The following is a 15,889-nucleotide window of genomic DNA, read 5'->3' on the forward strand; positions in this document are numbered from 1 at the left end:
TGTTATATAATATATGTTATATAAGTAATTTCAGTAAATCCTTTTACTGAAAATTATATAAGTAGATTTATGCATTAATTTATACATTCATGCAGTAGATGTTTCAGTGGCCTAGAGGACTGGAAATGATATGAATGTTTTGGTTAAGATGGAGCGGGTTTAATGGGTATCTGTTGTTTTATAAGCTAAATGACCTAGAGCAGATGGCTTAGCTTTATTGTTTCAGTTCCTCATCTGTGAGCTATTTTATAGAATTATGAGAATTAAATAACTTATAATGAATAGAAAAGTAAGTAGTTCATGTAGTCTGTGCTTATAACTTAACCATAGGTACTGATGAGGTCTTGATCTTTTTCCTACTGTAGACCACCCCTCCATGCCCTTTCCCTGCAAAAAAAAAAAAAAAGAAAGGAAAGAAAACTTAAAGAGCTGTTAGGCTCTGTGATACTGTGCTAGATTCTAATGATATAGAGGTGAGAAATAGTCTCTGACTTTAAGAAACTCATTCCAGTGGGAAGGGTAAAATTAAACAGATGTCTGTAATACAGTGTCACAAAGCTATTTCTAGATTACTAAATGAATATGACAGAAAGGCTATTACATCTTTTATCTCTAAGATGAAAGAATTTTCCTGGCAAAGTTTTTCCTGAACTTTTTTCCTGAATGGAGCAACAATTATAATTGGGCATGTCATAAATAATCTCTGTACAATAAATACAATAATATATTCATTACAGCTTTTTCTTAGGTCATCTCTTTGTTCTAATAACTATCCAGGAATGGTATCTAGACCACTGCTGCTTAAATGTGCTTTAGTAAAGGACTTTTTTTTCAGTATGTCATGGACTGACATTTAAAAAATAAATAATATAAATTAATTACCAGAAAAATGAAAGAAAAAAATTATACTAACTGCAGGACCAAACTTTTTACTATTATATTCAGCAGGCACGACATTAGTGTTAAATTGCCATAAAAGTTTTTAAATGCTTACTCTGAATTTCTGTACTTACTTACTTGTGGACGGATAATAAGACATATCAATCCATAGAGCAGTACTGTAGAATAAGTAGTTATTTTAGATTTGCGTGTCTTAATCATGGCTTTTTATGCCTGCCTTTCCTCTCTGTAGCCTTCCCTCTTCTCTTCTTTCCTTCAGAGGGGGGCTGCAGAAGGAATAGAGACTCACTTAAGTTACCCCTAGAAAAAGGTGACTTTGTAGTAATAATTCACTTTACATGGTGTCTCATAGGTATTGCCATATATCTCATAAAAACTGGAACTGAGCGTGCTTCTTGAATAGATGCTTTTTTGAGGTTTTTTAAATTTTTCTTTGAAGGTATCTAGACATTTACTCCATTCTCTTTTCTCTTGTGAGCAGCATCATGAACATCTACTCCGTATCATTTCTACTTCTTTATTTGCTGTTCCGTGTAGCTTGTCATGGCTGCCTCAGTCCCTTCTATGTCACAAGTACTTTAACAACTGTCTCTTGGGTTCTTTGTTCACTGCTGATTAGCTGAAGCTTCTATTTTTACAGTTCTTGAGATGAATGTCTGAGTGGTCCCGCCCATTTTTTAGAATGAAGCCTATAATTCATTAGTTGCTGGAGAGCATATGGGAGGGTCTGGTGACTACCCTTGAGTTCATTTAGCTGTTTTGGTATAATTCCAATTTGTGTGTATGTGTGTGTGTGTGTGTGTGTGTGTGTGTGGTGCAGTTGATGATTGCTGTGTTTAGTGCCCTATTTTTTATTAGCAAAAAATGGATGTATTAATATTTCAAACAGATTAATTTTTATAGAAAACAATAAAAAATGATTTAAAGTCATTATTTAAACAACCTAAAAATTTTAATCAATTTTTCTTTTCCCTTCCCCAATAATTCAGCCCTAAAACCATTAGTGGTTGAAGAAAGTACGTATGTGCATCTGTGGTAGGAGAGAGCATGGGGTGCAGAGAAGAATGTTAGAGCCCAAGTGTGATGAGGAGGGCATTCATATGGATATGGTTGGGGATGAGGGCCCTGAAACGGCCTGTTTGGTGTACAGTGTCAGAGACCAAGCAGGGTGTATGAGTAGCCAGACCATATGCGAAGTGAATGCAGTCTGGGCTGGGGAGTCAGAAGACTACTAGGGTGAGGAAGCTGTCCATATGGAGGGGTCGGGGCAGTCTAGGATGGGGAGTCAGTCTGAGCAGATGAGAGTGCCCACGTGGGAGAGTGGGTAACTTCAGAGATGGAAGGTAGCTACATGCAGGGTGATTAACTAAGTGAGTAAATAAAGATAAATGGATCACAGCTTTCTCACTGTCAAAGAAGAGTTGTAGGTTTGGAAAGGGAAACAGTATGTTGGAATTGGATAAATTGATGTGAACTTATGGTTTTCAAAGCATATAGGCATGTGTAGAAATAAATATGTATGTATGTGTCTATCATAACAACCATTTTTTTTTTTGGTACAAATAGATGTAGGCATATAGGGTACACATATAGGGTTGTATATGTACACATATAGGGTTGAAGGTAGTTGATTTTTACTCTTCAAATTAGTAAAATACAAAAAATAATTCCTTCCAAAGAACACAATAGTGATTTGGTATGGAGCTAATAAACTTCTGGATTAAAATGTTTATGCTTTGAAAATGAAATAAAATGAATTTTTTTCAGTTACAGATTCACTTTTTTCTATTCCTTTCTTTGTAGTGTCTGCAGATTCTTTGATTTACTAAAAGAAATTGATACCAGTACCAAGGTTGATAATGCTATGTCGAGACTGTTGAAGAAGTATAATGTATTATGTGCACTCTACAGCAAATTAGAAAGGTAAAGTGAAAGTTTTATTAGGATTATGCCCCAGTTTTGCGTGTTACTATTAATTAGATTCCATCTGGGAAATATATTTAGTAAAGTTATTGGTTATTACCTCTTAGATTTGTTACTTTTGCTATTAGTTTTTTATTGGTTCTTAGCTTTCTTTTTTATCTAGTCATATGCATTCTGAATGTTTCCTCCAAAATTTTTATACTGTCCTTTCGTATTTCTCATTTGTTTTAACAAACTTTAAGACTTTAGTCTTCTCTACCAGAGACTTCCAGTTTTCAATGGAAGAGTGACCTAAATTTAAACTTCTTCCTAATGGAGTTACTTAGTTCAGAAAAAGGAAAGCGTGCTGGTAGTAGAAGGTATACACGACCTATACTACCAAGCTATGATTTGTATTCTCAGTGGTAGTTTAGGAGACTTTTCATTACTGTTTAACTGGGAGAAAGATGAAATTCAGATAAACTTGGGTTAGGTTTTTTTTCTTTTTTTTTTTTTAAGGTTTTATTTATTTATTTGACAGAGAGATCACAAGTAGGCAGAGTTGGGGGCAGAGAGAGACAGGGAAGCAGGCTCCCCACTGAGCAGAGAGCCCAATGTGGGGCTTGATCCCAGGACCCTGAGATATGACCTGAGCTGAAGGCAGGGGTTAACCCACTGAGCCACCCAGGCACCCCAGGTTAAGTTTTTAGTACACTTTTCATCCAGTTCTCCACTGCCACTGGTAAAATGCCAAGTCTGGCATGTGGCTGTTACTTTGTTTATTTTGGAGCTCATTTCACTTGGTTGAGAATATAAGATTTAATATTTTAGCTAACCAAACAATTGTAAAGAGAGAGAAGAGAAGAGGCATGTCCTTAAATATTCTGGGGAGAATGAGTATGTAGATAGAGCTGGAGACATATATATACATATCCTTCTCAGAAGGATGCTTCTATTTTCCCTTTGCTTCTTTTTGGTTGGTATGCCACTAAAACTTCAGTGGTGTGACAGAGGATAAGAAAAGTGAGAGAAAAATCAAGATTGGCCTAGGGCTTTTGAGGGAATTTTTCTTGTTCCTCATTTTTAATTGTAATAAGGTCATATTAGCCATCATTATTTTATTTTGTCTTTTCTTGAGTAAAGTCTATTTGCACAGGAAAAAAAGGATTTTTTTATTATAATAAAAATTAATTTGTACAAGAAATGTAGACTAATTATAAAGCACCTGGAAAATACAGAAAAGCGTATACAAAATATAAATCATCCTAAATTTTAGTACTGGAGATAACTAGTTTTCATGTTTAGAATATTTCTTTCTTTTGGATATTGTTTTATGTAAATTATGTGGTATATATAATTTTTTCCTTCTTTATTTTTTTTTTTTTAAACCTAACTGGAACTTTTCTGAATGCTTTTTTCCCTTAAAGTTGTTTATGGCCTTTTAACTCATATCTTGGAACTTAATCCTAAGAATGTTATCTTAAATACAAAAACGCTCTAGAGATTTTTTTCACAATATTACTTAAACCAATGAAAAGCTGGAAACAACCTATTTATACAGTAAAGAGTAAGATATAAATATAGTCTAAACACTAAGTATTATAAAGGTAAAATAAAATTTGCTGAGAAATATTAACAATCTGTAAAAATGGTTATAATATTAAATATAAAATTTGATGAGGACTAGAACAGTATGAGAAAAATGCTTCTAATGCTGAATAAATAAAGCAGGATGTACTGTGCTTATAACTGCAGAAAGAGGTTGTATTTATTGAATAAAGTAATGTATTGACACTAATATTTTGAATGGCAGTAACTGGAAAAGAAATAAGTACCAAAATGTTAACCAGGGTTTTGTATGAGTAACTTACATTTCTAAAGAGGATATGTTACCAGTATAATAAATTAAGCAAAACTGTCTCTAAGCCAATATTTAAAAAAAATCTATTCTGGGGGTGCCTCGGTGGCTCAGTAGGTTAAAGCCTCTGCCTTCAGCTCAGGTCATGATCCCAGGGTCCTGGGATCGAGCCCCGCATCGGGCTCTTTGCTCAGCAGGGAGCCTGCTTCCTCCTCTCTCCTCTCTCTCTGCCTGCCTCTCTGCCTACTTGTGGTCTCTGTCTGTCAAATAAATAAAATAAAAAATCTTTTTAAAAAAATCTATTCTGTAAAGACTAGTACCTCAAAATCTATTATTATCAGGTTATTTCTAGATACAGAATTTTAGTGAGAATGACTTGGAGTACAGTCCTGATTTTTTTTCCCTGCTGTAATAATTTTAATTAGATACTTCTAAGTTTTTTGCTTCGCTATCTGAGATCAGAAATCTACTTGGATATTTATTTCTGTTTTACCTCTTTACCCTTCATACGTTCTAGTGATACATTGGATTTACAATTCTTTTGGGGGCTAAAGGAAGTTAGAAAAGAAAGAAAGTCAAATATTATATGGGTAATTCTGAAGTATTTGAGTTCTTCCTATCCCCTATGCCCTATGTTTTTTTCTTTAGACCAGTGTAAAACACTGGCTATTTCAGATTAGTAAGTAGAGTTCAGAATCAGAGTTCACAAAAATTCTCTCTACAACAGTCTAGTATGATGCCCTACCAAAAAAGAGCGGCTCTAGTACGGTTTAATGTTGAAGAAAAAGGAATCTTTTGAGTCAGACAGATTCGTATTCTACTCTGGGCTCCAACATATACTGTAAGATCTTGGACCAAGTGAGTTACCTAACTTTAGTGCTTAGTTTTAGTGCTTAGTTTTCTCGGGTGTAAACTGAGTTGATAATGGTGCCTACCCTGTTACATTTTTTAATGTACTGAATGAGATAATGCAGATGGTGCTGAGTCCAGTACCTGTAATAAACAGTAAACTTTCCACTAATGTTTTCAGTTTTGTTTTTCTTAAGTAAGCTGTGTGCCCAATGTGGGGCTTGAACTCTTGACCCAGAAATCAAGAGCCACATGTTCTACCAACTGAGCTAGCCAGGTGCCCCTCCAGGAATGTTTATAAAACAAAAAAAATTTCTGGCCCAGTTTAGGAAAATTTACATACTATATCCCCCCTTAAAGAGTCAGACTGTACATTTGCAAACCAGCGTTCTTAAAAGTTGTATATAATAAAATATGTTGAATCTGTTGAATTTATCATTCCCTAAATTATTAGACTACTAATATATGTATATATGTATTTGATATCAATTAACTTCTGGAAATATTATTTTGTAGAATATTCCTTAAGCAATTTTAGGCTAGCTGTTAGCTGTTACTGCAAATAAATTAAGAAATTACAACAAACATTTAACTAAGTGACTCAGCTATATGTTAGTGACATAAAACATCTAGTGACACTATGATTATAGTAAATATAGCAACTAAATTATGTTTTTTAATAAAAATAATGCAGTGATGCATGTGATGCTCTATTGTAGAGGATTCTATGTGAGAAATAGAAATTATATAGTGTGCAAAATATTGTGTGTGTTTAAGGGCAAGAAGGGTTATTGTGGGGTGCTTTTTTTTTTTTTTTAAAGATTTTATTTATTTGACAGAGAGAGAGAGATCACAAGTAAGCAGAGAGGCAGGCAGAGAGAGGGGGAGAAGCAGGCTCCCTGCTGAGCAGACAGCCCGATGCGGGGCTTGATCCCAGGACCCTGGGACCATGACCTGAGCTGAATGCAGAGGCTTAACCCACTGAGCCACCCAGGTACCCCTGTGGGATGCTTTTGATCAAGTAAAAATTTTAGGAGAAGGCAGTGTCTGAACAGGTTTAAGGATAAAGTCACCAAACAAAATGTGGAGGAATTGGGACTGAGCTTTCCAGGCAGAGTGATTACATGTGTCCAAAGGCAAAGCAGCAGGATGATGTACTTTGATATTGCTGATGGCTGAAAGGGAGGAAGGGATCCGACTGCTAGTGAGCTTGCACTTTGTCCTGCAGACAATAGAATCACTGCATGATTTTAAGCTGGGAATGACAGTCAGATCTGGCCTTAAAAGATCATTCAGCCCTTTGTAAAAGGGATTTAGAATTTTTATTAACTTGTTATATGAGATAATTTAGTGCTTATTGGCCTTAAAGTGAATTAGCAGAGTTTTTTTCTATCTTATTTGTACCTTTACTGAAGAACAGTTAGGAAATTTAACTGTGACATCAAAGCCTGTTCATTTCATAGCAGACTGTGTGTGTGTGTAGATAGAGCAATATGCCATAGTGATTATGGTGACTTTAAAAAAGCTAAACAGATCTAAGTATGAGTATTCAGTCACTTACTGACTGTGTAAGCTAGGGAAATGTTACTTAATCTCTCTAAACCTCAATTTTAATCTAAAATATAGCCAGTAATACTCACCTTGTAGGGTAATTGTGAGAATTAAGTAAGACGATGTTATTGGTTAGCTCACCTTTTGGCACATACTAAGTGTGTAATAAGAAGTAGCTTTTTAAGTTTTTATTTAAATTCTAGCTAGTTAACAGGTAATATAATACTGGTTTCAGGAGTAGAATTTAGTGATTCGTCACTTACATGTAACACCTAGTGCTCATCATAAGTGCCCCCCTTAATGCCCATTATCCTGTCTAGCCCATCCCTCACACCCCTTCCCTCCAGCAACCCTCAGTTTGCTTTCTATCATTAACAGTCTCTTATGGTTTGCTTCTCTCTCTCTCTCTCTCTCTCTCTCTCTCTCTTTTTTTAATATCCCTTCCCTTAGTTCATCTGTATTGTTTCTTAAATTCCACATAGGAGTGAAATCATATAGTATTTGTCTTTCTCTGACTGATGTATTCTGCTTAACATAATACTCTCCAGCTCTATCCATTTCATTGCAATTGGCAAGATTTCATTCTTTTTGATCGCTGATAAATGGTAGCTTTTAAAGTTATTTTTAGGTTCATTAATGCTGTCACAGAGAAATATAATAACATAAGCCATGAATTTTAAATATTCTGGTAGCTGCATAACAAAAAGTTAAAAGAAATAAGTGAAATTTATTTTAACATTTTAACCCATATATCCAAAAATATTTCAACATGTATCATTCACACAAAAATTTGAGCACTAATATTTATAGCAACATTATTTATAATATCCATGCTGTAACATGGATGAACCTTGAAAGCATTAAGCTAAGTGAAAGAAACCAGACACAAAAGGCCATATAGTTCATTGTATGAAATGTCCAAACGGACATATCCATAGAGACAGAATGTAAATTTTTAGTGATTGCCAGGCATGGGGAGTACTGCTGATAAGTATGGGGTTTGTTATGGGGGTGACGGAAATATCTGGAATTAGATAGTGATGGTTGTAAAACAAAGTCAATATACTAAAAATTACTGAATTTATATATTTTTAAGAAAGATTTATTTATTTGGCATAGAGAGTGAGATCACAAGTAGGCAGAGGGGCAGGCAGAGAGAGAGGGGGAAGCAGGCTCCTTACTGAGCAGAGAGCCTGATGCAGGGCTTGATCCCAGGACCCTGAGATCATGACCTGAGCCAAAGGCAGAGGCTTTAACCCCCTGAGCCATCCAGTCACCCCTGAATTTATACACTTTAAAATTAATTTTATGTCATATGAGTTTTATTTTAATAAGAACATGAAACTTATAAATGAAATATTTTACTTTTTTTCTCATACTAAGTATTTTTGAATACTTTGGTGTGTAATTTACATTTATAGCACAGCTACATTTGCAGTAGCCACATTTTAGGTGTTCAATAGCTGCAACTGCTTGTGGTACCATTTAAGCACAGATTTATAATGAATGCAATTATCTTTTACTGTATGACAGCATTTTGTTATGAGTTACATTAAGTTACAAAATAATTTAAAACTGCATCAGACATTAAGCATCTTTTCTATTTAAAAATTCTTTCTTGATACTATAAGCTTTTTATTATAAGGTAGTAATTTTCTTCTTTTTTTTTCCAAAAGATTTTATTTATTTATTTGAGAGACAGTGAGTGAGAGAGAGAACACTAGTAGGATAGAGGAGCAGGGGGAGAGAGAGAAGGAGACTCCACGCGAGCAGAGTGCTCAATGTGGGGCTCTGTCCTAGGACCCCAGGATCATGACCAGAGCCAAGGCAATTGCTTAACTGACTGAGCCATCCAGGCACCCCTAAAATAGTAATTTTCTAATACAAATTTTTTATTTACATATTTTTTGTGACTGGCCCCTTTCCTTAGCATGCTTTTGTGGATCATCCATATTGTAGCATATTTCAATCCTTTGTTACTCTTTATTATGGAGTAAACCATTGTGTATGGTTTACCACATTTTGTCTATCCATTCATCGGTTTATAGATATTTCTGTTGTATCTTATAAAGTAATTGAGAGTATAGAAGAAAGTGAGTGTATATTTATAGAGTTTGTTATCTTAATTGTCTTACTACCATTTCTTGTTCTTTTTCTTTGTTACCATGGATTTGGTTTACCATCTAGTGCCCTTTGTTTACTCCAGTACAGCTTTGATCTTGACTACCTCCTTTGGGCTGGTATTGTCAAATACATCACATTCCTATATGTTATAGGCTTAACAATATAATTATATACATATTGTGTTATACGGTTGCTTTTTACATAATTAGGAGAAGAAAGGAGAATATTCAATTATGCCATCTTTTATCATAACATAATTACCTTTTCCAGTGCTCTTTTTTTTTCATGTGAATATGAATTACAGTTTTGGGTTACTTGTTTTCAGCCTGAAGAACTTTTTAGTATTTCTTGTAAAGTGAGTCTCTTACCAACAGATTCACTGTTTTTGTTTGGAAATGTCATTATTTCATCTTCACTTTTTTTTTAAAGGACATACTCATTTTTTTTTTTTTAAAGATTTTGTTTATTTGAGAGAGAGAGCACAGGAGTAGGGTGAGGGACAGGGGAAGAAGCAGCCTCTCTGCTGAGCAGGGAACCCAATGTTGAAGCTCGATTCCAAGACTCCCAGATCATTAACTGAGTTGATCAGGTATGATCAGGTAATAATCAAGTCAGTTGATTAACCAACTGAGCCACCCAGGCGCTCCTCATCTTCACTTTTGAAAGATAGTTTTGCTGGATGTGATTCTTGGTTAACTTTTTTTTGTCTTTCAGCACCTTTAATATGTAATCCTACTGCCTTCTGATCTTCATTGTTTCATGAGAAGTCTGCCGTTAATGTTATTGGGTTCCTTTATACATATTATATCATTTTTCTGTTGTTGCTTTCCTGATTTTTCTTTGTCTTTAAACAATTTTACTGTGATATATCTGGGAGTGGATTTCTTTATATTCATCTAGTTGGACTTTATATTTTTTGGATGTATAGATTAATGTTTTCATTAGATTTGGGAAGTTTTCAGTTCATTCCTTAAATATTTTTTCTGCTCTTTCCACTCCCCAGCACCTCCCCACCCTCACCCCCAGCTCTCTTTCATGTACTCACATTACACATGTATTGGTGTATTTTTTGGTATCCCACATTTCTGTGAACCTCTTCATTTTTCTTTTTTCTCCCTCTTTGTTCTTCATGCAACATAATCACTTTTGACCTATCTTCAAGCTTAGTGTTTCCTCATTATGCCAGCTCAGATACACTGTGTAGCCCATCTAATGAATTTTTTATTTTGGGTATTGTACTTTTCAACCTAAATTTCCATTTGATTCTTTTCAAATAATTTCTCTTTATTGATACTCTCTATTGGATGAGACAGTGTCGGAATACCTTTCTTCCTTAAGCACGGTTACCTTTAGTTCTTTGAGTATATTTATAGTAGCTCTTTTGAAGTCTCTGTTGAGTCTGGTGCCAGGGTTCTCTCAAGTACAGTTTTGTTTTTGTTTTTGTTTTTGTTTTTTGGTCTGCTTTTTTCCCATGTAGAGGTCATACATTCCTACTTCTTTACATATCTCACTTATTTTTGAAAACTGAACATTTTTGATAACACCGTAGTAATTCTAGGTACTGATTATCCTTTCTCTTGGGGATTTCTCTTGTGGTTGTTTATTTGTTTAGTGACCTCTCTGTATTATTTCAGTGAGGTCTGTTTATTCCATAGTGTGTAGCCTCTGCTATTGCTCTTCGGTGTAGCCATTGGGTATGCAGCAGTTACTCTGAGGTGAGTCATTTTCAAGGGGTTTTCTTTGACAGTCTTGTCCCATGAGCTTATTTATTTATTTTTTTTTTAGATTTATTTATTTATTTAACAGAGAGACCCAGCAAGAGAGGGAATACAAGCAGGGGGAGTGGGAGAGGGAGAAGCAGGCTTCCCACCGAGCAGGGAGCCCAATGTGGGGCTCCATCCCAAGACCTCAGGATCATGACCCAAGCTGAAGGCAGATGCTCAAAAACTGAGCCACCAGGCATTCCCCCACAACCCCTGATCTCTTATTAATACCTAGCTGTTACCTTCCACTAATTGCTGACTATTCTGCTGTTTATGACAATACCCCACGTTTGAAATTGCTTCACAGTCTGATCCAATTAAATTTGGCTCCCTTTGCAAGAATAGTCTTTGAGGTTAGTATTGAGGCTTGTTCTTTTTCCAAGAGAGCCCTTCTTAGCTGTTACTTCCCCTTGTTCTCTCTTTGGTGGTCTGGAATTTAGCTTGTTGCTTTCATAAAACTGTTAGCTTCCTCTTAACTTGCTCACCACCAAAATTTCCATTGTTTTCAATACCAATTAGCCTTGAAAGTCCCCACACTGTGTTCCAAATGAAGTTAATTACCTTGGAGAGAGCTTCAGAACTCCTTTTTCTTGGGTTGCTTGGGTGGCTCAGTTGGTTAAGTGTCTGACTTTGCCTTAGGTCATGATCTCAGAGTCCTGGGATTGAGCCCTGCATAGGGCTCAGTGCTCAACTCTCCTGCCCTCTTCCTCTGCTTTCCTTCCCCTCTCCCCATTCTTGCTTTCTCTGTGTCTCTCTCTTGAATTAAAAAAAAAAATTCTTATCTTTTAAGACTTGCCTCTCCCCCTGGCCATCATTTCTCTGCCACTGCTTGGGAGGTCAGCATGGGGACAGTGTCTTCTTTTGTAATGTCACCCCTGCTTTAAGAGTATCACTGAGGGGTTGCTTGGGTAGCTCGGATTGTTAAGCAGCTGACTCTTGGTTTCAGCTCAGGTCATGATCTCACAGTCATGAGATCCAGCCCCGTGGCTGGCTCTGCACTGAGTCGAGCATGGAGCTTGCTTAGGATTCTCTCTCTCTTCTCCCTCTGCCCCTGTGCATGTGCACGTTCTAGCTCTCTCTCTCTCCTTAAATAAGTAAATACACTTAAAAAAAAAAAAAAAGAGGGGCTCTTGGGTGGCTCAGTTGGATAGGTATCTAACTTTCACTTGGGTCGTGATCCCAGGGTCTTGGGATCAAGCCCCGAGTTGGGCTCCCTGCTCAGCAGGGAGTGTGCTTCTCCCTCTCCCACTGTGCCTATTATCTCTCTCTCTCTCTCTCCTGCTCTCTCTAAAGTTAAAAAAAAAAAAGTATCACTGAGGAGAGGTAATAGTCTCTTATTTTCTCAGATTGCCTTTCATGTCTGAAACCTCCTTCCTGTGAATTGACTGGAGTAAGAGAAGTCAAGGCCCCAATATTGATCTGCTGTACCTGGAATAGAACTTTTGCTGTATACGTGGTAGCTAAGTGGAGGATGGGAGCCTCAGACCTCTCAGCTCCTCCTGCCTGGGATAGACTTTCTACAACTCAAAGCTCGGGGTGATTAGAGGTGCTAGTAACCTTCCTTTCCCAGAGTGATGGTCCTAGGCTGGGAGCAGAGGAGAGAAGGAGTCCTGTGTCTTAGCTGCATTTGCCCAAGTAGAGCTTTATAATGCTGAGCTGGAGAGGAGGAAGTGAGCTTTGCTTTGAATTCCACAATTTTTGTTCTTGCCAGGAGTTAGTATATTTTCTTGAAAAAATATTTCCTTTTTTGCTGTATGCCCTTAGGAGAATTTCCAGAAACTTTAAATGACTTTTTAAATAATTTCAACGAATTGTAGTTATTATACTGGGAAGCAGGTCTGCGGAGATTCTAATTCTGTCATTGTCCTAAACAAATAGATTTTATAGTACTTTTAAGTTGAGTTATTTTAGTGAGGCTACTAGTTAAGTAAGCTTTTATGACCTGATCTGGGATTCTAACTAAATCAAGATTTAATTATAAAATGTATTCTGAGTTACAAATGCACATATGAAATCCAGTCCTTTTGTAATTAGGTATTACAGTGATGTGTGAAGTGTCATGTATTGGAAAAATTTACTTTAACTTTTTAAAATAATTCTATAATTTTAAAAAAATGTATACTTTTTTAAAAAAGTTTTTTTATTATGGAGAGAGTGTGCACATGAGCAGGGGGAAGGGCAGACGGAAAGGGAGAGAATCTCAAGCAGACTCCCTATTGAGCTTGGAGCCCAGTGCGGGGCTCCATCCAGCAACACTGAGATCAGGACCTGAGCCAAAACCCCAAAGTTGGACACTCAGCTGAGCCACTTGGGCACCCCAAAAATGTATACTTCTTGAAATAAGATGAAAAAAGCATCATAAGATTGATTTTTACATTATGAAAAAAAATTTTAAAGTAACTTTTAAAAAAGCCATAATGTTAATATAATTATTTCTTTGTTTTAGGACATGTGAACTTATATATTTGACACAACCCAGCACTTTGTAAGTAGTTCAGAGCAAGTTAATTTTATCTTTTTGGCGTTTCAAAAGATTTTTCTGGAAGAATCCCAAACATGTTGATAATGCCAGGAATAGTTTGATTGATTATAGCATGCTTCATCATAAATTAAGGCCATAGATTTAAAACCCTATGTAGATTATTTATCTTCTCACAAAGAAAATTGTATGAAATATGTGCCTTTTACTACAAGGAGAACTAATAGGGTGGAAGTAGATTCAGTGCAATGTATCAACAGTTCTGGGAAAAATGTAAATTCACTGAGTTAATCTTTTTAAAGTATCTGTTATTGACATTTTATTAACTTTATTAAGACTAAGAACATAGTTTTTGTGTAAGAGTAAATGTGACAATGTATATTAAAATTTCCAAATTATTTTTTTAAATGTATGATACATGCTCCAACAGTATACCCATGTAAGAGCTCTAGAGGTTTTCTTTGGAAACAGAATGTGTAGTATAAGAGGTTTTCTGCCCCACTGACCTAGTAGTATTGAAGATGATTGATATAATGGGAAATTATGTGTTTATTCATTATATTAATCTAGTCCAGTTGTTTATATCAACAGGTTATCAAGGCATAGTATTAATTGGTAGAGTTGTCCAAACCTCTATTTTTCTGCTAAAGTGTTGGTTTTAATTAGAAAGCAAGGAGCAGAAAAGCATTAAGTAATTGGAAACAAAGTATATCATAGTATATCACTTCTTGTGCATATTTTTAGTTTAGAATTGAAATATTAAATATTTCCTTCACAAAATATATACTGTTCTCTGGGCTAAATATAAATATCTTGGTGAAAACACTAATTGAGACAAATTGAGTTACTTTTGTAAATTACGCCTTTAAAATTGATTGTATTCTCTTATGCAGTCAGTTTAGGCCTATAATTTAAAACAAGCAAAAAGAAGAGATAGTTGGAAAACTGTCAGTATAAAGATTTTTTCCTGCTTTCTATTTGTTTACTAGGATATCTACTGAAATAAACTCTGTGTTGGTGCTAAAAGTTTCTTGGATCACATTTTTACTAGCTAAAGGTAAAGTCATTATGTTTGTTACATTGTTACATGTTAATGTTTCAAATGTAATAACAATTTTTTTGGACTAGGTTCAAAATATTCTTTTCAATTTAATGTTATTCTCCCACACTCTGCAGTTCTCTGTGTGGCTTGTTAACCTATTGACAAGTTGTTATGGAAGCAACTTTGGAAATGTCTCATTTCATTTCTGTTTGTAGTACCTCTTATCCTTCTTCTTTTCTTTTTTTTTAAAGAATAATGTTACTATTTTTATAAAAATCGTACATATTCATGATACAGAATTCAAATAATACACCAAATGCAAAGAAAAATTATGCAAAACCTACCCATAAATAAATAATCATTAAAATTATGTGATTTTCATATCAGATACATTTTTGTGCATAAAATCTGATAAAAAAAGAATGGAGATGTGTGCATCCACAAACAGATCTAACTTTTTAAAAATAGAATCATAGGGACGCCTGGGTGAATGAGTTGGTTGGACGACTTCCTTCGGCTCAGTCATGATCCCAGAGTCCCGGGATCGAGTCCTGAATCGTGGGGAGTCTGCTTCTCCCTCCAACTTTCTTCTTGCTCATGCTCTCTCTCACTGTCTCTCTCTCAAAAAAAAAAAAAAAAAAAGAATCATATTACAGTGTAACATGTAGACATAAAAATTAATTTTACTCAAACTTTACAGAAGAAAATAAGAGAAATGGGAGGAATTACTTAAATTTAGATAAATGTTTTGTCACTTAAGCAGTATTATTTCCTAAAATATTTCTCTAAGATTATGAAAAAGTACTTTTAAAAAATTAAGGTTAGAATCTTTATTTTACTTAACTTTGTGTTAGGTTATTTGAGGTTCAGTACCTTAACTAGAATATCTCTTGATTTTTATTATTCCATGTTAGTCTTTCTTTCAATACTATATCTCTTTTTAAACTGAAGGTTTTGCTCTTCATTTCAAAGATATCTTAACACACTACATTTTAAAATATTATTCTAGGGGTGCCTGGGTGGCTCAGTGGGTTAAAGCCTCTGTCTTCAGCTCAGGTCATGTCTCAGGGTCCTGGGATCGAGCCCCACATCGGGCTGCTCAGCGGGGAGCCTGCTTTCCCCTCTCTCTCTCTGCCTGCCTCTCTGCCTACTTGTGATCTCTGTCAAAAAAATAAATATTTAAAAAAATATTATTCTATTCAAGTAGGTATTATTTTTATTCTGTTATGTTTCAGGAATTTAACCGTCTTGAAAAAAATTTTTTTTCCAAGATTTTATTTGAGAGAGAGAACACAAGTAGGGGGAGCAGCAAGCAGAGGGAGAGGGAGAAGCAGGCTCCTCGCTGAGCAAGCAACCGGATGTGAGGCTTGATCCCAGCACCCCTGGGATCATGACGTGAGCCAAGGGCAGATCCTTAACCA

General features: G+C 35.5%; 1 protein-coding gene and 1 long non-coding RNA gene across 3 annotated transcripts in view; one reads left to right on the top strand and one right to left on the bottom strand.

Moving 5' to 3' along the window:
• Positions 1-15,889, top strand: part of RB1 (RB transcriptional corepressor 1) — a 157,994-nt gene that overhangs the window by 29,567 nt on the left and 112,538 nt on the right. For both annotated transcript variants that reach the window (XM_032315032.1, XM_032315033.1), the window contains 3 exons: positions 2,704-2,823; positions 13,394-13,432; positions 14,416-14,483. In XM_032315032.1, the coding sequence (XP_032170923.1) occupies positions 2,704-2,823; positions 13,394-13,432; positions 14,416-14,483 (227 nt within the window). The remainder of the gene's footprint in view (positions 1-2,703; positions 2,824-13,393; positions 13,433-14,415; positions 14,484-15,889) is intronic.
• LOC116574323 lies at positions 9,660-15,484 on the bottom strand. The gene is made up of 3 exons (XR_004279213.1): positions 15,398-15,484; positions 11,352-11,356; positions 9,660-9,827 (listed from the first exon to the last, which is right to left on the bottom strand). It is a non-coding gene; the product is annotated as an uncharacterized LOC116574323 (long non-coding RNA).

Source organism: Mustela erminea, chromosome 15 (genome assembly GCF_009829155.1).
Source record: "Mustela erminea isolate mMusErm1 chromosome 15, mMusErm1.Pri, whole genome shotgun sequence".
NCBI lineage: Eukaryota > Metazoa > Chordata > Mammalia > Carnivora > Mustelidae > Mustela > Mustela erminea.